This window comes from Nerophis ophidion, linkage group LG17, assembly GCF_033978795.1.
Source record: "Nerophis ophidion isolate RoL-2023_Sa linkage group LG17, RoL_Noph_v1.0, whole genome shotgun sequence".
In the NCBI taxonomy this organism is placed as follows: domain Eukaryota; kingdom Metazoa; phylum Chordata; class Actinopteri; order Syngnathiformes; family Syngnathidae; genus Nerophis; species Nerophis ophidion.
In genome coordinates, this window is record NC_084627.1 from 12032982 (window position 1) to 12054845 (window position 21864).

Consider the following 21864-nt stretch of genomic DNA (forward strand, 5'->3'; position numbering starts at 1 on the left):
AAGCCATTTTGACCCATTTCACAAAATAAAGAATACAATGGGAGCTGCAACCATTCTCTGGGATATCTGCTGATGGTCACCCAGACAACAATAATAAGGGAGTGCTATGAAGCCATTGCCTTTGACGCCTTCTACAACATGTAAAAACAGTTTGCCAGCCCAGTAACATGTTGCATGTGGCTTCCGCAGACACACGCACACGACTGCAAGGCATAGTTGTTCAACAGCCATACAGGTCACACTGAAGGTTGTGATATAAACAACTTTAAAACTCATACTAATATGCGCCACACTAAACAAGAATGACAAACACATTTCGGGAGAACATCTGAACTGTAACACATTATAAATGCAACATAACAATTACCCAGAATCCCATGCATCCATGACTATTCCAGGCTATATTATACACCCCGCTAGTGCGTCAGTTGAGGTGGGCGGGGTTGGGTGCAAAAGGTGTATTACAACTAAGCGCCACTGCAGCCCATACAGATCACTAGCGATGCACCGATTAATCGGTAACCGAATATATTCGGCCGAATATGGCAAAAAAAGCCACATTCGGCCTTCGGTGGAATGAGTTAAGAACAAGGCCGAATAGTGGCGTGTGACGCAATTTTTTGACGCGGTGACGCAATCAACCAACGTGCGGTGACGTTGGGATATGTTGTGTACCTGTATAAGTCTGAATTGAATTGAATTATATTTTATATAGCGGTTTTTCTCTAGTGACTCAAAGCGCTTTACATAGTGAAACCCAATATCTAATGTTTAAATTTAAACCAGTGTGGGTGGCACTGGGAGCAGGTGGGTAAAGTGTCTTGCCCAAGGACACAACGGCAATGACTAGGATGGCTGAAGCGGGTATCGAACCTGCAACCCTCAAGTTGCTGGCCCGGCCGCTCTACCAACCGAGCTATACCGTCTGCACCTCCTCTCCAGGGCCCAGGCAAAGACCGATTTTTTAAATTGTATTTTAATCTTCTATTTTTTTCTCCCCCCCCCCAAGTTTACCTTTATCTCATCTTTTTTGTAAGGGGCGCTGGAAGCCGGCAGACCCGTCAGCGATCCTGTTCTGTCTCCCTGTAATGTTTGTCTAAACTTGAATGGGATTGTGCTGAAAATTTTAATTTTCCTGAAGGAACTCTCCTGACGTAATAAATAAAGTACTATCTAATCTAATCTAATCTAATCTAAGTGTATGAGGTTACAAGCACACACTTATTGAGATTTAGTGGGGCCTCTGTTTACATTATTAGCCTGTTGTGTAGGCTACCTGTATAAGTGTATGAGGTTACAAGCACACACTTAATTGAGATTTACTTGAGCCTTCTGTTTACATTATTAGCATATCTAGTGGGGCTAAGCAGACTTTTGCCAAAAGGATAATAATTCATTTGTTGTGGGTTTATCCACTTTAATGCACTTTATTTTTTTTTGGAAAGCATGTTTTGTTTGAAGGCCTAATAATATAAATGAAAAACTTTGTGCTTTTTTTGAAAAGCAAAGGCTACTGGAATATTAAAAAAAATGTCAGTATTCAATAAAAATTACTTCATTTGAAAAACATGTCTAAATATTTATTCTAGGCTATTTATGCTAAATAAAAAAAGTTGTGAAAAACTGCATTCATTATTCGGCTTCGGCCACAAATTTTCATTTCGGTGCATCCCTACAGATCACAGCTGAGAAACAGATATTTTATTTGGCTAAAAAACAATATCATGATTGGATGGCTTAAGTGTGGGAGAACTTGACCTGAAACCCACTTAAAACCCTCGAGAAGCGCCACCCGCTACTAACCGAGCCAAGTGTCCCAACACTTGTGTCTGCATAGCGTATTCTTGATGGAGGCTGTGATCTAGCATCGACTCACCTTCCTGCAGGGCTTGGGTGGCTTGCACCTCCCTCCTCTTCCTCTCCAGCCGCTGGCATTCCTCCAGCCGCTGCTTGTGGGCGTTTGCTTCGTCCCACAGCCCGGCCTCCATCAGCCGCTGGTCGGGACGCAGGCGGCTGTCGGTGGGCGCCACGCCGTCTTCCTGCTCGTTCAAAGTCAAAGCCAAGGCGGAGAAGTAGTGCATGTTCTCCGCGTTATCCCTGCGGAGAGAAGTGACAAAAGCGGACGTGTCATGACTTGGACTATGGTGTGGTTTTCTTTTCCCGAGGTGCAAAGCGACTTGATCGGACACGATGTGAAGTGAAGTGAAGTGAATTATATTTATAGAGCGCTTTTCTCTAGTGACTCAAAGCGCTGTACATAGTGAAACCCAATGTCTAAGTTACATTTAAACCAGTGTGGGTGAAACTGGGAGCAGGTGGGTAAAGTGTCTTGCCCAAGGACACAACGGCAGTGACTAGGATGGCGGAAGTGGGGATCGAACCTGGAACCCTCAAGTTGCTGGCACGGCCACTCTATTAACCGAGCTATACTCGGTTGGTAAGAGTATAGCTCTACCAAGTCTATATTTCACAGTAAATATGTCGTTACTGTGAAGGTGACGACATATTTTCACCTTAACTCAAAAAAGGAACAAACAAAAGGCGCTCACAGAGGATGTACAAAAACTTGGCTATGAAACAAAGCTATTACTACAACATAAACTATGGACATAAAACAAAACGTGCAAACTATGGCATGGATAACAAAACTTACGGGGAGCGAGAAAAGAGCATGGATCATCAGCATGGAGCAAGGGTGTGTAGAGGATGATGTCGCCAGGCTGACTGCCTGGCAACTACAGGCTTAAAGGCCTACTGAAATTAGATTCAGGTTCATTCTATTTGTCATACTTGATAATTTCGCGATATTGCCATATTTTTGCTGAAAATATTTAGTACAGCACATCGACGATAAAGTTCGCAACTTTTGGTCACTAATAAAAAAGCCTTGCCTGTACCGGAAGTAGCAGACGATGTGCGCGTGACGTCACCGGTTGTGGAGCTCCTCACATCTGAACATTGTTTACAATCATGGCCACCAGCAGCGAGAGCGATTCGGACCGAGAAAAATACGATTTCCCCATTAATTTGAGCAAAGGATGAAAGATTCGTGGATGAGGAAAGTGAGAGTGAAGCACTAGAAAAAAATATATAACTAGACGGCAGAACGATTCAAATGTTATTGGACAAATTTACTAGGATAATTCTGGAAAATCCATTATCTGCTTATTGTGTTACTAGTGTTTTAGTGAGATTATATGGTCGTACCTGTACAACCTAAAGGTCGGAGGGTGTGGCCACGGGTGTGGTGACCGCCAGTGTCTCAGAGGGAAGCCACGTTTCTCAACGAGGCGAAGGCAGCCGGTGCTTCCTCCACGTTGGAAGCATCCGACGGTCCAGGGTGGCCGGTGGGAGGAGGCAAGAGAGTCCGCAGCTGCCTCTTTGATAGGTGCAGGAGGAACGACGCAAGCTCTCCGCTCATGTCTACGGTAAGAGCCGACTTATTACCACCATTTTCTCACCGAAACCTGTGTGGTAGGGAACCATGTTCGCTTGACCGCTCTGTTCCATAGTAAAAGCTTCACCGTCATCTTTCGGGAATGTAAACAAGGAAATACCGGCTGTGTTTGTGTTGCTAAAGGCGGCCGCAATGCACCGCTTCCCACCTACATCTTTCTTCTTTGACGTCTCCATTATTAATTGAACAAATTGCAAAAGATTCAGTAACACAGATGTCCAGAATACCGTGTAATTATGCGATTAAAGCTGACTACTTATAGCTGGGATCGGGCTGGAAAAAAATGTCCGCTACAACCCGAGACGTCACGCGCACGCGTCATCATACCGATGTTTTTAACAGGATACTTCGCGCAAAATTTAAAATTGCAATTTAGTCAACTAAAAAGGCCGTATTGGCATGTGTTGCAATGTTAATATTTCATCATTGATATATAAACTATCAGAGTGTGTGGTCGGTAGTAGTGGCTTTCAGTAGGCGTTTAAATAGTGCTGTGGTGCTTGAAAACAGGCGCGTGAGTTCAAATGAATCAGGTGCGTGAGTCGTGAGGACAGGTGAACTGATTGGTAGGCATGGAAACAAAACAATGGGAGTGAAAAAACAGGAACTAATGGGGTCTTGAAGTAATGGAACACAACTAAACAAAACATGATCCCAAAGACATGACAGGATGAATTCCTCAAGATTTCATCATTGATATACAAACTATCAGAGTGTGTGGTTGGTAGTAGTGGGTTTCAATAGGCGTTTAAATAGTGCTGTGGTGCTTGAAAACAGGTGCGTGAGTTCAAATGAATCAGGTGCGTGAGTCGTGAGGACAGAATTTCTAGGCTCAGCCAAGGCGTTGAGGGGTTCCGGTTTGGTGGCCACGGGATTAGGTCTCTGCTTTTTGCAGATGATGTAGTCCTGATGGCTTCATCTGGCCGGGATCTTCAGCTCTCACTGGATCGGTTCGCAGCCGAGTGTGAAGCGACCGGAATGAGAATCAGCACCTCCAAGTCCGAGTCCATGGTTCTCGCCCGGAAAAGGGTGGAGTGCCATCTCCGGGTTGGGGAGGAAACCCTGCCCCAAGTGGAGGAGTTCAAGTACCTAGGAGTCTTGTTCACGAGTGGGGGAAGAGTGGATCGTGAGATCGACAGGCGGATCGGTGCGGCGTCTTCAGTAATGCGGACGTTGTATCGATCCGTTGTGGTGAAGAAGGAGCTGAGCCGGAAGGCAAAGCTCTCAATTTACCGGTCGATCTACGTTCCCATCCTCACCTATGGTCATGAGCTTTGGGTCATGACCGAAAGGATAAGATCACGGGTACAAGCGGCCGAAATGAGTTTCCTCCGACGGGTGGCGGGGCTCTCCCTTAGAGATAGGGTGAGAAGCTCTGCCATCCGGGAGGAACTCAACGTAAAGCCGCTGCTCCTCCACATGGAGAGGAGCCAGATGAAGTGGTTCGGGCATCTGGTCAGGATGCCACCCAAACGTGTTTAGGGCACGTCCAACCGGTAGGAGGCCACGGGGAAGACCCAGGACACGTTGGGAAGACTATGTCTCCCGGCTGGCCTGGGAACGCCTCGGGATCCCCCGGGAAGAGCTAGACGAAGTGGCTGGAGATAGGGAAGTCTGGGCTTCCCTGCTTAGGCTGCTGCCCCCGCGACCCGACCTCGGATAAGCGGAAGATGATGGATGGATGGATGGATGGAGTCGTGAGGACAGGTGAACTGATTGGTAGGCATGGAAACAAAACAATGGAGTGAAAAAACAGGAACTAATGGGGTCTTGAAGTAATGGAACACAACTAAACAAAACATGATGACAAAGACATGACAGGATGAAGTCCTCAAGACGAGAAAGTAATAAGAGTGAACCTACGGGAGAGGGTATTTCTTCCACAGAAGTTTGGAGGGGAGAGTCTGGTAAACCGTCTTTTGTTTGCCTTCGGAGCCTCCGCAGCCTTGGCTGCTGTTCACTATCTTGCCGCTCTCCATCTTCTCATCCCAGGTTCCTGACAGGATGTAATGTGCTGTGCCTTCTTTGTCCTCCACCACGCCAGTCACCTGGAGAAGGAGAGACATGGCTTGCAGCTCCAGCTCAGAGGCGGGCAGGAGGACAGGAGGACAGGCTGCGGTCCCTACCTTGCGTGGGGCGTCTCTACAGAAGTAGCTGTAGGGGGAGAACTTGAGGTGACACATGTCCTTGGTGGTGTTGTTGACCACGTCGATGTCCCCTGACTGCCAGCGACGTGACACGAGAGGACCATGAGGAAATTGTGTTGGGACTTTCTTCAGCAAATGCATTTTCTTGTTTAAAACATACCTGGTCAATCCAGAGTTTCCCTACGATAATATTGTGCACCGTTGATGTGACTTTGCTCCACACGTAGTGGTTCCCACTGGAGTGGAACTGCAAGTGGATGTTTCCTGTTGTAGAGGGAAGCACAAACTAAAGCTTCAACAGAGTTTTATACAAACCCCGTTTCCATATGAGTTGGGAAATTGTGTTCAATGCAAATATAAACGGAATACATCCATCCATCCATCCATTTTTCTACCGCTTATTCCCTTTCGGGGTCGCGGGGGGCGCTGGCGCCTATCTCAGCTACAATCGGGCGGAAGGCGGGGTACACCCTGGACAAGTCGCCACCTCATCGCAGGGCCAACACAGATAGACAGACAACATTCACACTCACATTCACACACTAGGGCCAATTTAGTGTTGCCAATCAACCTATCCCCAGGTGCATGTCTTTGGAAGTGGGAGGAAGCCGGAGTACCCGGAGGGAACCCACGCAGTCACGGGGAGAACATGCAAACTCCACACAGAAAGATCCCGAGCCTGGATTTGAACCCAGGACTGCAGGAACTTCGTATTGTGAGGCAGACGCACTAACCCCTCTGCCACCGTGAAGCCTAAATGTAACTTAGATATTGGGTGTCACTATGTAAAGCGCTTTGAGTCACTAGAGAAAAGCGCTATATAAATATAATTCACTTCATTTTGCGCTTCAAGTTATTGCATATTTTTTTCCCTTTGGAAAAAAAAAAGGCATATAAAACATTTTAAAATGTTTTATTTAATATATCTGGCCCTGCGATGAGGTGGCGACTTGTCCAGGGTGTACACTGCCTTCCGCCCGATTGTAGCTGAGATAGGCACGAGCGCCTTCCGCGACCCCAAAGGGAATAAGCCGTAGAAAATGGATGGATAAACGCAATACAATGATTTGCAAATCATTTTCAACCCATATGGTAAAAGATGATGCACCATCACACGGGTTTTAGATGCAATCATTTTTACACCGCACATAAATTACTATTCTGTTGTACTGCACTTCATTCCCAAGTACCTTCTTCTTCACCAGTTGTCCTTGTTGTGCTGTTACATTCCCACACCACATAGCTTACTAAGAACTTCACAGATAAAAAAAAAAAAAAAATCATTTTAATGAGAGATGGAAAAAAATATATATAATAATTGATATTCTCCACAACTATGCCTTGCAGTCGTGTGCGTGTGTCTGCGGAAGCCACATACAACATGTTACTGGGCTGGCAAACTGTTTTTACATGTTGTAGAAGGCGTCAAAGGCAATGGCTTCATAGCACTCCCTTATTATTGTTGTCTGGGTGACCATCAGCAGATATTCCAGAGAATGGTTGCGGCTCCCATTGTATTCTTTATTTTGTGAAACGGGTCAAAATGGCTCTTTGAGTGGTAAAGGTTGCCGATCCCTGCTATAAGAAGACAGATGTAGCTCCTTTTTTTTTTTGAAAATGGTCCTCAGTAGTCACGTACAAATGTGTGTGAACTATGCAAAATTATTGAAATTTGGTCCCCATGAACCATATTAACTCTTTTCCCCAGGGTCCCCTTTAAGCATGATCAGCACATTACTTCATCAATCCAGAGATTTAAAGACGTGTATGAGCTAACTGGGCAGTGGCCATTTTACCTCTTTTTTTTCTTTTATGCCTCCACAACCTGTAGAAAGGGTGGTCCCCACAAGTCATGACCAATAACTTGGTCCCCATTCCAAATGACAACATGTGTGTGTGTGTGTGTGTGTGTGTGTGTGTGTGTGTGTGTTCTGGCAATGCCTACTTAATGAGGACATCGCTCTGTTTACACACCGTCAGGGGACTTCTGACGGTATGGGGACCAAAAAACAGGTGCCCAAAAGGAAAACCTTTTTAAATGATAGTCAGATCCATTCTGAAGATGCCTAAGTGATTTTTAAGCTTTGGCTCATAAAATATGTTTATTGAAAAGTAAACATGTTTAATATCTAATTTGATTGAAATGAAATGAAATACCGTAGTTTTCGAATTATAAGTTGCAATTTTTTTTCATAGTTTGGCCGGGGGTGCGACATATAATCCAAAGCAATTTGTGTGTGAAATTCTAAACACATTTCCGTAAAACATAAAAAAATATTATTTATCTAATTCGTGGAAGAGACAAAGCGTCAGCAATCGTCACACACACATCAGCAATTGTCATACACATGTCAACCATTAAGAATTCGGCGAAGGCGGGTCATGGCAGAAGTCCATTGTGGGTCATGGGATGCTAACTGCTATATGTTATATGCTACTGTCGTAGCTATTACAATGGATCATTTCAACGTTGGCGGTAACTTAAAAAAACTGAGAAGAGCTGAACAAAAATTGGACCGAAAAGGAAAGGATGTACTGCAGATTACAAGCTGTACGTAGTGAAATATGCAGCAGAAAACGACAAGAGGAAGCTGCGCATACCTTTGGAGTTGGCAGAGTTGTTTAGAAGCGACATCGAAGAAGAACATTTCATGGGATTTATCGATTAGGAGTGACAAGTTGTTTGGTAAACGTATAGCATGTTCTATATGTTATAGTTATGTGTATCGGCTGGGGACATCTCTGCGCTGCTGATCCGCCTCCGCTTGGGTTGTTTTCCTGCTGGCTCTGCTGTGAACGGGACTCTCGCGACTGTGTTGGATCCATTATGGATTGAACTTTCACAGTATCATGTTAGACCAGCTCGACATCCATTGCTTTCCTCCTCTCCAAGGTTCTCATAGTCATTATTGTCACCGACGTCCCACTGGGTGTGAGTTTTCCTTGCCCTTATGTGGGCCTACCGAGGATGTCGTAGTGGGTTGTGCAGCCCTTTGAGACACTAGTGATTTAGGGCTATATAAGTAAACATTGATTGATATTCAGTTGAATATGCTACAAAGACAACATATTTGATGTTCAAACTGATCAACTTTTTTTTTTTTGCACCTAATCATTAACTTTAGAATTTGATGCCAGCAACATGTGACAAAGAAGTCAGGAAAGGTGGCAATAAATACTGATAAAGTTGAGGAATGCTCATCAAACACTTATTTGGAACATCCCACAGGTGTGCAGGCTAATTGGGAACAGGTGGGTGCCATGATTGGGTATAAAAGCAGCTTCCCAAAAAATGCTCAGTCTTTCACAAGAAAGGATGGGGCGAGGTACACCCCTTTGTCCACAACTGTGTGAGCAAATAGTCAAACAGTTTAAGAACAACGTTTCTCAACGTGCAATTGCAGGAAATTTAGGGATTTCAACATCTACGGTCCATAATATCATCAAAAGGTTCACGTAAGCGGCATGGCCAGAAACCGACATTGAATGACCGTGACCTTCGATCCCTTAGACCAGTGGTCCCCAACCTTTTTGTATCCGCGGACAGGTCAACGCTTAATAATTTGTCCCGCGGCCCGGGGGTGGGGGGGAACCCTTTTTTTTTTCTCTCTTTGTCATGAAAAAGGGACGTTTTTGTCATGAAAAAGGGAGGTTTTTGTGGTTGGTGCACTAATTGTAAGTATATATTGTGTTTTTTATGTTGATTTAATAAGAAAAATTAATAAAAAAATATTCTTAGACGGCACTGTATCAAAAACCGACATCAATCTCTAAAGGATATCAACACATGGGCTCAGGAACACACTTCGAAAAACCACTGTCACTAAATAGTTTGTTGCTACATCTGTAAGTGCAAGTTAAAGCTCTACTATGCAAAGCGAAAGCCATTCATCAACAACATCCAGAAACGCCGCCGGCTTCTCTGGGCCCGAGATCATCTAAGATGGACTGATGCAAAGTGGAAAAGTGTTCTGTGGTCTGACGAGTCCACATTTCAAATTGTTTTTGGAAATATTCAACATCGTGTCATCCGGACCAAAGTGGAAGCGAACCATCCAGACTGTTATCGACGCAAAGTTCAAAAGCCAGCATCTGTGATGGTATGGGGGTGCATTAGTGTCCAAGGCATGGGTAACTTACACATCTGTGAAGGCACCATTAATGCTGAAAGTTACATACAGGTTTTGGAACAACATATGTTGTCATCTAAGCGCCGTCTTTTTTATGGACGCCCCTGCTTATTTCAGCAAGACAATGCCAAGCCACATTCAGCACGTGTTACAACAGCGTGGCTTCCTATAAAGAGAGCGCGGGTACTTTCCTGGCCCGCCTGCAGTCCAGACCTGTCTCCCATCGAAAATGTGTGGCGCATTATGTAGCGTAAAATACGACAGCGGAGACCCCGGACTGTTGAACGACTGAAGCTCTACATAAAACAAAAATGGGAAAGAATTCCACTTCCAAAGCTTCAACAATTAGTTTCCTCAGTTCCCAAACGTTTATTGATTGTTGTTAAAAGAAAAGGTGGTGTAACACAGTGGTGAACATGCCCTTTCCCAACTACTTTGGCACGTGTTGCAGCCATGAAATTCGAAGTTAATTATTATTTGCAAAAAAAAATATATATACAGTTTTTGAGTTTGAACATCAAATATCTTGTCTTTGTAGAGCATTCGACTGAATATGGGTTGAAAAGGATTTGCAAATCATTGTATTCTGTTTATATTTACATCTAACACAATTCCCCAACTCATGGGCTTCACGGTGGCAGAGGGGTTAGTGCGTCTGCCTCACAATACGAAGGTCCTGCAGTCCTGGGTTTAAATCCAGGCTCGGGATCTTTCTGTGTGGAGTTTGCATGTTCTCCCCGTGAATGCGTGGGTTCCCTCCGGGTACTCCGGCTTCCTCCCACTTCCAAAGACATGCACCTGGGGATAGGTTGATTGGCAACACTAAATTGGCCCTAGTGTGTGAATGTGAGTGTGAATGTTGTCTGTCTATCTGTGTTGGCCCTGCGATGAGGTGGCGACTTGTCCAGGGTGTAGCTGAGATAGGCGCCAGCACCCCCCGCGACCCCGAAAGGGAATAAGCGGTAGAAAATGGATGGATGGATGGGACAATTTCCCAACTCATATGGAAACGGGGTTTGTACTTAAAGGGAATCATTTACAGAGGGTACCGTGTATGATGAGAACGAAGCGCAGTAAAGAACAATCTTTAAAGTGGTTTCTTTGCACCTCGCTAAAGATCTGAAGTGAAGTGGAATACATTTATACAGCGCTTTTCTCTAGTGACTCAACACGCTTTACATCAGGGGTACCCAAACTTTTTGACTTAAGGGCCGCAATGGGTAACAAAAAATTTGGGCCGCGCTGTATATATATATATATCCATCTACTTTCTACCGCTTGTCCCTTTTGGGGTCACTAGTGGTGCTGGAGCCCATCTCAGCTGCATTCGGGCGGAAGGCGGGGTACACCCTGGACAAGTCGCCACCTCATCACAGGGCCAACACAGATAGACAGACAACATTCACACTCACATTCACACACTAGGGCCCATTTAGTGTTGCCAATCAACCTATCCCCAGGTGCATGTTTTTGGAGGTGGGAGGAAGCCGGAGTACCCGGAGGGAACCCACACAGTCACAGAGAGAACATGCAAACCAGACAGAAAGTGAGGCACACGCACTAACCCCTTTACCACCGTGCCGCCCCATTTATAAGTCAGACAAGATGAAATTCATCATAATTCCCGTTCTAAAGAAACAATGGATTACATTTGATCTTTTCGGTGGCAAGCATGGAGCGGTTCCTCACCTAGCGGCATGACGGACACGTACTTCCCACGGAATTTGCTATCAATCGTGATGGATTGCCAGAGCGTCCATCCTCGCTGAGAGATGACGTGGTGGGCGGCGGCTGGGGGGTGATGACTCACCTGAGAGTACATGGCAACATGTTTATTGTGTATCCACACGAGACACCTGTAAATATGTGTATAGAACATCAATCATGGTTCATGTCCACAAAATAGCTATTTAAAAAATATTATGCAAAACTGATTTTTTTTTTAAACATTTTCAAGCAGTATGTGAGCCTGTTTATGAGCAACACACATAATTTCCCTCATTTCTTTGCTCCTCTTTTAAGAGTCACTTTTGATCTTTATGTTGGTAGAGTGGCCGTGCCAGCAACTTGAGGGTTGCAGGTTCGATTCCCGCTTCCGCCATCCTAGTCACTGCCGTTGTGTCCTTGGCCAAGACACTTTACCCACCTGCTCCCAGTGCCACCCACACTGGTTGAAATGTAACTTAGATATTGGGTTTCACTATGTAAAGGGTCACTAGAGAAAAGCGGTATATAAATAAAATTCACTTCATTCACACCTGGTGGTGGTAAGCTACATCAGTAGCCACAGCTGCCCTGGGGTGGACTGACGGAAGCGTGGCTGCCAGTTTGCGCCAACGGCCCCTCCGACCACCACCTGTCATTCATTCATCATTCATTCACCAGTGCAAAGGGTGAAGTGTCCTGCCCAAGGACACAACGGCAGCGATTTTTTTGGGGATGTCAATAGGTGGGAAGCAAACCTGCAACCCTCATGTTTCTGGCCGGCCGCTCTACCCACTACGCCAGGGGTCGGGAACCTTTTTGGCTGAGAGAGCCATGAAAGCCAAATATTTCAAAATGTATTTCCGTGAGAGCCATATCATATTTTTTAACACTGAATACAACTAAATAAGTGCATTTTTAAGTAAGACCAACATTTTTAGAGTACAATAATGTCTCTTAATCTTTTTTGAAGCTAACCAATAATAAATAAAATGTCATGTCTGTTGATCATGTTTTTGTTTGACCATGTGCTGTTTGTCCTTTGGACTCTTTAAGTTCCTGTCTTTTTCCACTCCCTTGTCTGGTTTCCTTGGTTACTCATTTTGTCCACCTGTCTCTGGTGGACAAAATGCCCGCTCACCTGCTTCCCGAGCACTAATCAGAGGCAGTATTTAAGCTCGTCTTTGCCAGTCAGTCGCCCTGTGCTGACTTGTTTCATGCCTTGCCATAGTTTCGTGCTTCATGCCATGCCAAGTAAGTTTTGTTTGATTTATGATCTTGGTCTGTTTATGCGTTAGCTTTGTTCTTTAGCCCAAGTTGTGCCTCCTCTGTGAGCGATTCTTGTTTGTATATTTTTTTAGTTAAAATTAAATCATGTTTTTACCTAAATGCCATGTCCCGAGTAGTCCGTCTGCCTTCCTGGGAGAACGACCCCGCAGCAAGCTCCAATCCCCCCCCCCCCATCGTGACATAAAATACTTCTTACCATTAATGCGACTTCTTGAACGGGTGCGGTAGAAAACGGATGGATGGATATAAATGCATGAGAATGTTTTATATTTTGCACGTTATTTTTAGCACTGTGATTACCAGCGAAATTATTCATGATTATCGCGTTAAGCAATGTCAGCTAAGATTTATCTGAGAGCCAGATGCAGTCATCAAAAGAGCCACATCTGGCTCTAGAGCCATAGGTTCCCTACCCCTGTACTACGCCATGCCGCCCCATAATGAAGGAAAAACCTCCCTCCTCATGGTCATGATGTTGTACCACCTCTGACCAGCTCCTGGCTGGTCAGAGGTGGTACAAAATAGTGAGAGCCACAGAGGTGGCTGTCACTATTATGTTAGATCTACTATGGACCGGACTCTTACTATAATGTTAGATCCACTATGGACTGGACTCACACTATTATGTTAGACCCACTATGGACTGGACTCACACTATTATGTTAGACCCACTATGGACTGGACTCCCACTATTATGTTAGATCCACTATGGACTGGACTCTCACTATTATGTTAGATCCACTATGGACCGGACTCTCACTATAATGTTAGATCCACTATGGACTGGACTCTCACTATTATGTTAGATCCACTATGGACTGGACTCTCAATATTATGTTAGATCCACTATGGACTGGACTCTCACTGTTATGTTAGATCCACTATGAACTGGACTCTCACTATTATGTTAGATCCACTATGGACTGGACTCTCACTATTATGTTAGATCCACTATGGACTGGACTCTCAATATTATGTTAGATCCACTATGGACTGGACTCTCACTATTATGTTAGATCCACTATGGACTGGACTCTCATTATTATGTTAGATCCACTATGGACTGGACTCTCAATATTATGTTAGATCCACTATGGACTGGACTCTCACTATTATGTTAGATCCATTATGGACCGGACACTATGGACCGGACTCTCACTATAATGTTAGATCCACTATGGACTGGACTCTCACTATTATGTTAGATCCACTATGGACTGGACTCTCAATATTATGTTAGATCCACTATGGACTGGACTCTCACTGTTATGTTAGATCCACTATGAACTGGACTCTCACTATTATGTTAGACCCACTATGGACTGGACTCACACTATTATGTTAGATCCACTATGAACTGGACTCTCACTATTATGTTAGATCCACTATGAACTGGACTCTCACACTATTATGTTAGATCCACTATGGACTGGACTTTCACAATATTATGCCAGACCCACTCGACGTCCATTGCATCCGGTCTCCCCTAGACGTCCCACTGGGTTGTGAGTTTTTCCTTGCCCTTATGTGGGCGCTGTACCGTGGATGTCATTGTGGCTTGTGCAGCCCTTTGAGACACTTGTGATTTAGGGCTATATAAATAAACAGTGATTGATTGATTGATTGAGCCTTTGTTTGCTTACTTACTACTAAAAGACAAGTAGTCTAGTATGTTCACTATTTTATTTAAGGACAAGATTGTTCTTCCATTGCGATAAGAAACATATGTTTAATGTACCCCCCATTTTTTCTTAGAATAAAGCCAATAATGCCATTTTTTGTGTATCGAAAGGTATCAAAATATATTTTGGTACCAGTATCGGTACCAAAATGTTAGTATCGGGACAACCCTAACGTGGACGACTCACCTGCTCGCAGATGGAGCGGTAGCCGTACTCCTCCAGGCGATCCAGCTCGTACGTCTCGCCCAGCAGAGGGTTGAAGGGCTTGGCCGTGCGATGGACGGTGGTGGAGTAGGAGGACACCGAGAAGGCGGCCACCAGGCACATCTGCTCCAGGGAGGAGTCGCAGCGAGCCGCCCGGTCCAGCAGCTCGCTGTACTCCAGATCTTCGGTCAGGCGCTGCAGCATGGACAGCGGCTCGTTGAAGTTGACCTGCGGACAAAAAGGACCGCGATGGAAAAAAAAAAGTCTCATATGCATACGTCCGTCCTTTGTCGCGAGTGTGAAGCGTTTACAGGCATCGGTATCTTTGCCAGGTCTTTTCCGATGCAGTTCTTCATGATGCTCCACAGGTTCAGGGAATAATTGGGTTTGTCGGGAATGCGGCTGCGTCGTGTTCTCTGGAGCTGCATGTGGTTCGAGCCTGAGGTGTCCTGAAGAAGAAAGAGCTTTACATAATTGGAATACAAAAAGGCACAAACAAAACCAAAAGGGACCTACATTCTCGTTGTGGGTCCAGTCATGAGGCAATCCACCGCTCATCATACTCTGAGTACTCCCTGAGCGTCTGGGAGAAAGTTGACATTGTGTTGGTGAAAGAATAGCAGATCACCATCAAATGGGACAAGATTATCGGTCCTGCTAGACACCGACCTCTATTTAATAATACAACTTTAACATTTGACAACCAAATAATAAAACAAGGTGACTCTGTAAAAAATCTGGGTACTATCTTCGACCCAACTCTCTCCTTTGAGTCACACATTAAAAGCGTTACTAAAACGGCCTTCTTTCATATCCGTAATATCGCTAAAATTCGCTCCATTCTGTCCACTAAAGACGCCGAGATCATTATCCATGCGTTTGTTACGTCTCGCCTCGATTACTGTAACGTATTATTTTCGGGTCTCCCCATGTCTAGCATTAAAAGATTACAGTTGGTACGAAATGCGGCTGCTAGACTTTTGACAAGAACAAGAAAGTTTGATCACATTACGCCTGTACTGGCTCACCTGCACTGGCTTCCTGTGCACTTAAGATGTGACTTTAAGGTTTTACTACTTACGTATAAAATACTACACGGTCTAGCTCCATTCTATCTTGCCGATTGTATTGTACCATATGTCCCGGCAAGAAATCTGCGTTCAAAGGACTCCGGCTCATTAGTGATTCCTAGAGCCCAAAAAAAGTCTGCGGGCTATAGAGCGTTTTCCGTTCGGGCTCCAGTACTCTGGAATGCCCTCCCGGTAACAGTTCGAGATGCTACCTCAGTAGAAGCATTTAAGTCTCACCTTAAAACTCATCTGTATACTCTAGCCTTTAAATAGACCTCCTTTTTAGACCAGTTGATCTGCCGCTTCTTTTCTTTCTCCTATGTCCCCCCCTCCCTTGTGGAGGGGGTCCGGTCCGATGACCATGGATGAAGTACTGGCTGTCCAGAGTCGAGACCCAGGATGGACCGCTCGTCGGGACCCAGGATGGACCGCTCGCCTGTATCGGTTGGGGACGTCTCTACGCTGCTGATCCGGTTGAGATGGTTTCCTGTGGACGGGACTCTCGCTGCTGTCTTGGATCCGCTTGAACTGAACTCTCGCGGCTGTGTTGGAGCCACTATGGATTGAACTTTCACAGTATCATGTTAGACCCGCTCGACATCCATTGCTTTCGGTCCCCTAGAGAGGGGGGGGTTGCCCACATCTGAGGTCCTCTCCAAGGTTTCTCATAGTCAGCATTGTCACTGGCGTCCCACTGGATGTGAATTCTCCCTTCCCACTGGGTGTGAGTTTTCCTTGCCCTTTTGTGGGTTCTTCCGAGGATGTTGTAGTCGTAATGATTTGTGCAGTCCTTTGAGACATTTGTGATTTGGGGCTATATAAATAAACATTGATTGATTAAATTTAAAAAATCCTTAAATAATTACTTAAATATGGCATTAATTGTAATTAATGTGCTCTGTTATTAAACATGTCAATTAAACAGCAAAGTACCGTATTTTCCGCACTATAAGGCGCACCGGATTATAACAGGGGCCAGGAAACGCCAGCATATAACCCCAATTCTTCAGAGTTTGCACTGGCTCCCTGTTCATTTTAGAACTGATTTTAAAACATTGCTGTTTGTTTTTAAATCTTTACATGGACTGGCACCTCAATATATCTCGGAAAAGTTCGAGATGCCACCTCAGTAGAAGCATTTAAGTCTCACCTTAAAACTCATTTGTATACTGTAGTCCAGGGGCGCTCACACTTTTTCTGCAGGCGAGCTACTTTTCAGTTGACCAAGTCGAGGAGATCTACCTCATTCCTATTTATAATTTATATTTATTTATTTATGAAAGAGACATTTTTGTTAACAAGTTAATGGTGTTTAATGATAATACAAGCATGTTTAACACACATAGATTCCTTTCTTTCATGAAGACAAGAATATAAGTTGGTGTATTACCTGATTCTGATGACTTGCATTGATTGGAATTAGACAGTGGTGCTGATAACGTCCGCATTTTCAAATGGAAGAAAAAAAAAGTCCTCCTTTCTGTCCAATACCACATGAAAGTGGTTGGATTTGGCATCTCATTTGTCCAACTTGCATACTGGTTTTTTAACACTTTGTTATGAGAGTAGCATATGTGTGTGGCCCTTTAATGTCTGGCAGCAGGTGAGTGACGTCAGTGAGTGTGCGGGTGGGCAAGCAAGTGAGAAAGGCGGGGGAGAAATACATTGGCATCAAACTCCGTAGCTTGCTAGCTTGTGCACGCTAGCTTTCTGAGACTCTTATTTTGTTAGCACAGGCAGGATGAAACAGGTCTTTTATGGTGAAGACAGGAACTGTGCAGTCGGTCTTTAGAGTTTTGACAGTAGGTACGGAGTCTCTAGAAATAAAATGTGTTTCTCTGCGTCCGCCCTGTTAGTGATTTTTTTCTTAAATATGAGGTCGCAGCAGCCAGCGTCATCTCACAAGATCCTCGGGTGCCGAGAATGTCAAACAACTGACGAAAGTGAAGTCTTGGTATGATTGATGATTGCTCATTTTTATGTCTATTTTTTAATGCCTGGCTTGAGATCGACTGACACACCCTCCGAGATCGACCAGTCGATCGCGATCGACGTAATGGGCACCCCTGCTCTAGCCTTTAAATAGACTCCCTTTTTAGACCAGTTGATCTGCCGTTTCTTTTCTTTTTCTCCTATGTCCCACTCTCCCTTGTGGAGGGGGTCCGGTTCGATCCATGTACTGCTTGCCTGTGTATCGGCTGGGGACATCTCTGCGCTGCTGATCCGCCTCCGCTTGGGATGGTTTCCTGCTGGCTCCGCTGTGAACGGGACTCTTGCTGCTGTGTTGGATCCGCTTTGGACTGGACTCTTGCGACTGTGTTGGATCCATTATGGATTGAACTTTCACAGTATCATGTTAGACCCGCTCGACATCCATTGCTTTCCTCCTCTCCAAGGTTCTCATAGTCATCATTGTCACCGACGTCCCACTGGGTGTGAGTTTTCCTTGCCCTTATGTGGGCCTACCGATGATGTCGTAGTGGTTTGTGTTGTGGTTTGTGCAGCCCTTTGAGACACTAGTGATTTAGGGCTATATACTGTAAGTAAACATTGATTGACTGATTGATTGACCTCATCCAAATTTACATTCCTGCGCGCGCTCTGAGGTCCGAGAGCCAGTTCCAGCTCGTGGTGCCCAAGACCAGACTTAAGACCAGGGGAGACAGGGCCTTCTCTGTGGTCGGCCCTAAGCTCTGGAACACTCTGCCCCTCCATGTTCAAACTGCTTCCACAGTGGAGTGTTTTAAGTCTCGTCTTAAGACCCACTTTTATTATTTGGCTTTTAACACTACGTGAGTTGTGTGGTCCTCTGTGTTTTTTATACACTTTGATTTTTATTTTAATGTTTTAATTGATTTTACCCGTTTAAATAGTTTTTAATAATATTTGTTTTCATATTGTTTTTATTGGTTTTATTTTTATTTATTTTTTGTTTTATTCAGTCATTGGTGGAGCATAATATTGTTTTTTTTTGTGGTATTTTTAATATTGTTTTCGGGCTTCACAGTGGCAGAGGGGTTAGTGCGTCTGCCTCACAATACGAAGTTCCTGCAGTCCTGGGTTCAAATCCAGGCTCGGGATCTTTCTGTGTGGAGTTTGCATGTTCTCCCCGTGAATGCGTGGGTTCCCTCCGGGTACTCCGGCTTCCTCCCACTTCCAAAGACATGCACCTGGGGATAGGTTGATTGGCATCACTAAATTGGCCCTAGTGTGTGAATGTGAGTGTGAATGTTGTCTGTCTATCTGTGTTGGCCCTGTGATGAGGTGGCGACTTGTCCAGGGTGTACACCGCCTTCCGCCCGATTGTAGCTGAGATAGGCGCCAGTGCCCCCCGCCACCCCAAAAGGGAATAAGCGGTAGAAAATGGATGGATGGTTTTAATTGATTTTACCCGTTAAAATAGTTTTTAATAATATTTGTTTTTATATTGTTTTTATTTTTATTTATTTTTTGTTTTATTCAGTCATTGGTGGAGCATAATATTGTTTTTTGTTTTTGTTTTTTTTAATATTGTTTTCATTTCCAGTTGTGTTTATGTAAAGACCCCAAAATGGCTCCTATTGAGGGATATGATTTCAGGAAGGCAGGAATTATCACTGAACTGCTAGACAACAGCAGCGACATTGACTCTATTAATGACGTCTTCTACGAGACGAAGCCGGCTCCGTCTCGTAGAAGACGTCATATATCCCAGCATGCACCGCGCGCTTCTTCTTCTACGGGGGAAAATGAAGTCGGTGGCTGCTTACCGTAGCTGCGAGACCTAATTCGGAGACTGAAGAAGAAGAATTCGAGGGATTCGTGGATGAGGAATAACTTAATAAAGTGAGCTTTACATATTTATTTTGTGTGTAGTGTTGTGTGACATTATTGTTTGAGCAACGTTGAGGTATTGATATATTGTTATTGCTTTGCACTATTTCGAGACGTCATTAATGGACTCAGTGTCGCTGCTGTCGTCCAGCAGTTCAGTGACAATTCCTGCTTTCCTGAAATCATGTCTCTCAATAGGAGCCATTTTGGGGTCTTTACATAAACACACAAATGGAAATATATCCCAGCATGCACTGCGCCCTTCTTCTCCTGCGGGGGAAAATTAAATCGGCGGCTGCTTACCGTAGTTGCGAGTCCTGTTGTGGCTCAATATAAGGCGCACCGGATTATAAGGCGCACTGTCAGCTTTTGAGAAAATTTGAGGTTTTTAGGTGGACCCGCTCGACATCCATTGCTTTCGGTCCCCTAGAGGGAGGGGGTTGCCCACTTCTGAGGTCCTCTCCAAGGTTTTTCATAGTCGGCATTGTCACTGGCGTCCCACTGGATGTGAATTCTCCCTGCCCACTGGGTGTGAGTTTTCCTTGCCCTTTTGTGGGTTCTTCCGAGGATGTCGTAGTCGTAATGATTTAGGGCAATATAAATAAACATTGATTGATTGATAGGTGCGCCTTATAGTGCGGAAAATACGGGAATTATTTAAAGATGATTTATTTTGGTCCGAGTTGGCCGGTAAAAAAAACAAAACAAATGACATGAGGTCTTACTTGTGCTGCGTCTCAGCATTGGTGGACACTGTTATGAATGCAGGGGCGTCCTCCATGGCATCAAAGAATTCGTCATTTTCTTCGCTCTCGTCCCCCTTGCGAGATCTCTCCACACCTGCAGGGAAATACACGATGTGAACACAAACGGAAGCCAAATGAGGCCGAGTGTATCTTTTTTTTTTTTTTTTTTCTTCTTTTTTCCGAGATGGCGCTGCTGTAGTTGCTGCTGTAGGCAGGAGCTCTGTGCTCTTGTGTCATCCTTTTGTGTTTCCCTCTTGTTTTTTTTTGCATTTTGGTCCGGGACCCTTTGGGACTGTGTGACAAGGGGTGGCACTTTCGTGACCTCTGTGGTGCTTTTTTGTGGACTTCTGGATCTGCCTCCCGGGAGCCTTTTGGCCATGGAGACCAGCTGCTGGGTCTCTGCCACATCAGAGTCGGTTTGGAGGGACTGGAGGAGATGCGGATGAGGGGACAGAGCTGCGGAGCTGGCACTGAGTGCTGGGACGGAGAGGCTTCGCGGTGTCTTGGCTGGGTGAGCAGGTGTCGGACACCTCAGTCTCCTTGGACATATCATCGCTCATCCATGCGGACTGGACACTGGCCGAGAGTGGAGTCGGCTGTCTTGGTTGCTTTGTTGGGTCTGCTCTTGTCTCTGGCCATCCTCCCTCCACCCCAGCGGACGATGGCGTGGAACACCGCAGAGGCCACCACAGAGGATATGTTTCATTTACTTTTTATTCATAGCTGTATGTACAAGTGTCTGGTTGTATCTGCTACTTTAATGTCCTCTGTGTTCTTTGATGTTTGATGTTTCCCTCTTACACACATGTAAGGGGGATGTGTACTATGGCTGTGAGTTGTTTTTTTTTTCCCTTGGCCTCAGTCTGCACCCCTACTCCAGGGCCCAGGCTAAGACCATCCATCCATCCATCCATCATCTTCCGCTTATCCGAGGTCGGGTCGCGGGGGCAGCAGCCTAAGCAGGGAAGCCCAGACTTCCCTATCTCCAGCCACTTCGTCTAGCTCTTCCCGGGGGATCCCGAGGCGTTCCCAGGCCAGCCGGGAGACATAGTCTTCCCAACGTGTCCTGGGTCTTCCCCGTGGCCTCCTACCGGTTGGACATGCCCTAAACACATCCCTAGGGAGGCGTTCGGGTGGCATCCTGACCAGATGCCCGAACCACCTCATCTGGCTCCTCTCGATGTGGAGGAGCAGCGGCTTTACGTTGAGTTCCTCCCGGATGGCAGAGCTTCTCACCCTATCTCTAAGGGAGAGCCCCGCCACACGGCGGAGGAAACTCATTTCGGCCGCTTGTACCCGTGATCTTATCCTTTCGGTCATGACCCAAAGCTCATGACCATAGGTGAGGATGGGAACGTAGATCGACCGGTAAATTGAGAGCTTTGCCTTCCGGCTCAGCTCCTTCTTCACCACAACGGATCGATACAACGTCCGCATTACTGAAGACGCCGCACCGATCCGCCTGTCGATCTCACGATCCACTCTTCCCTCACTCGTGAACAAGACTCCTAGGTACTTGAACTCCTCCACTTGGGGCAGGGTCTCCTCCCCAACCCGGAGATGGCACTCCACCCTTTGCCAGGCTAAGACCGATTTTTTTATTTTAATCTTCTATTCCCCC

The 21864-nt window shown here is 45.3% G+C and overlaps 1 protein-coding gene across 2 annotated transcripts in view; it reads right to left on the minus strand.

Annotated features, from left to right (window-relative positions):
- The window catches only part of osbp2a (oxysterol binding protein 2a), a 59905-nt gene that overhangs the window by 6019 nt on the left and 32022 nt on the right, over positions 1-21864 (minus strand). For both annotated transcript variants that reach the window (XM_061876298.1, XM_061876299.1), the window contains 9 exons: positions 20223-20337; positions 15131-15197; positions 14926-15063; positions 14597-14842; positions 11424-11544; positions 5765-5868; positions 5584-5679; positions 5321-5505; positions 1877-2097 (listed from right to left, as the gene is read on the minus strand). In XM_061876298.1, the coding sequence (XP_061732282.1) occupies positions 1877-2097; positions 5321-5505; positions 5584-5679; positions 5765-5868; positions 11424-11544; positions 14597-14842; positions 14926-15063; positions 15131-15197; positions 20223-20337 (1293 nt within the window). The remainder of the gene's footprint in view (positions 1-1876; positions 2098-5320; positions 5506-5583; positions 5680-5764; positions 5869-11423; positions 11545-14596; positions 14843-14925; positions 15064-15130; positions 15198-20222; positions 20338-21864) is intronic.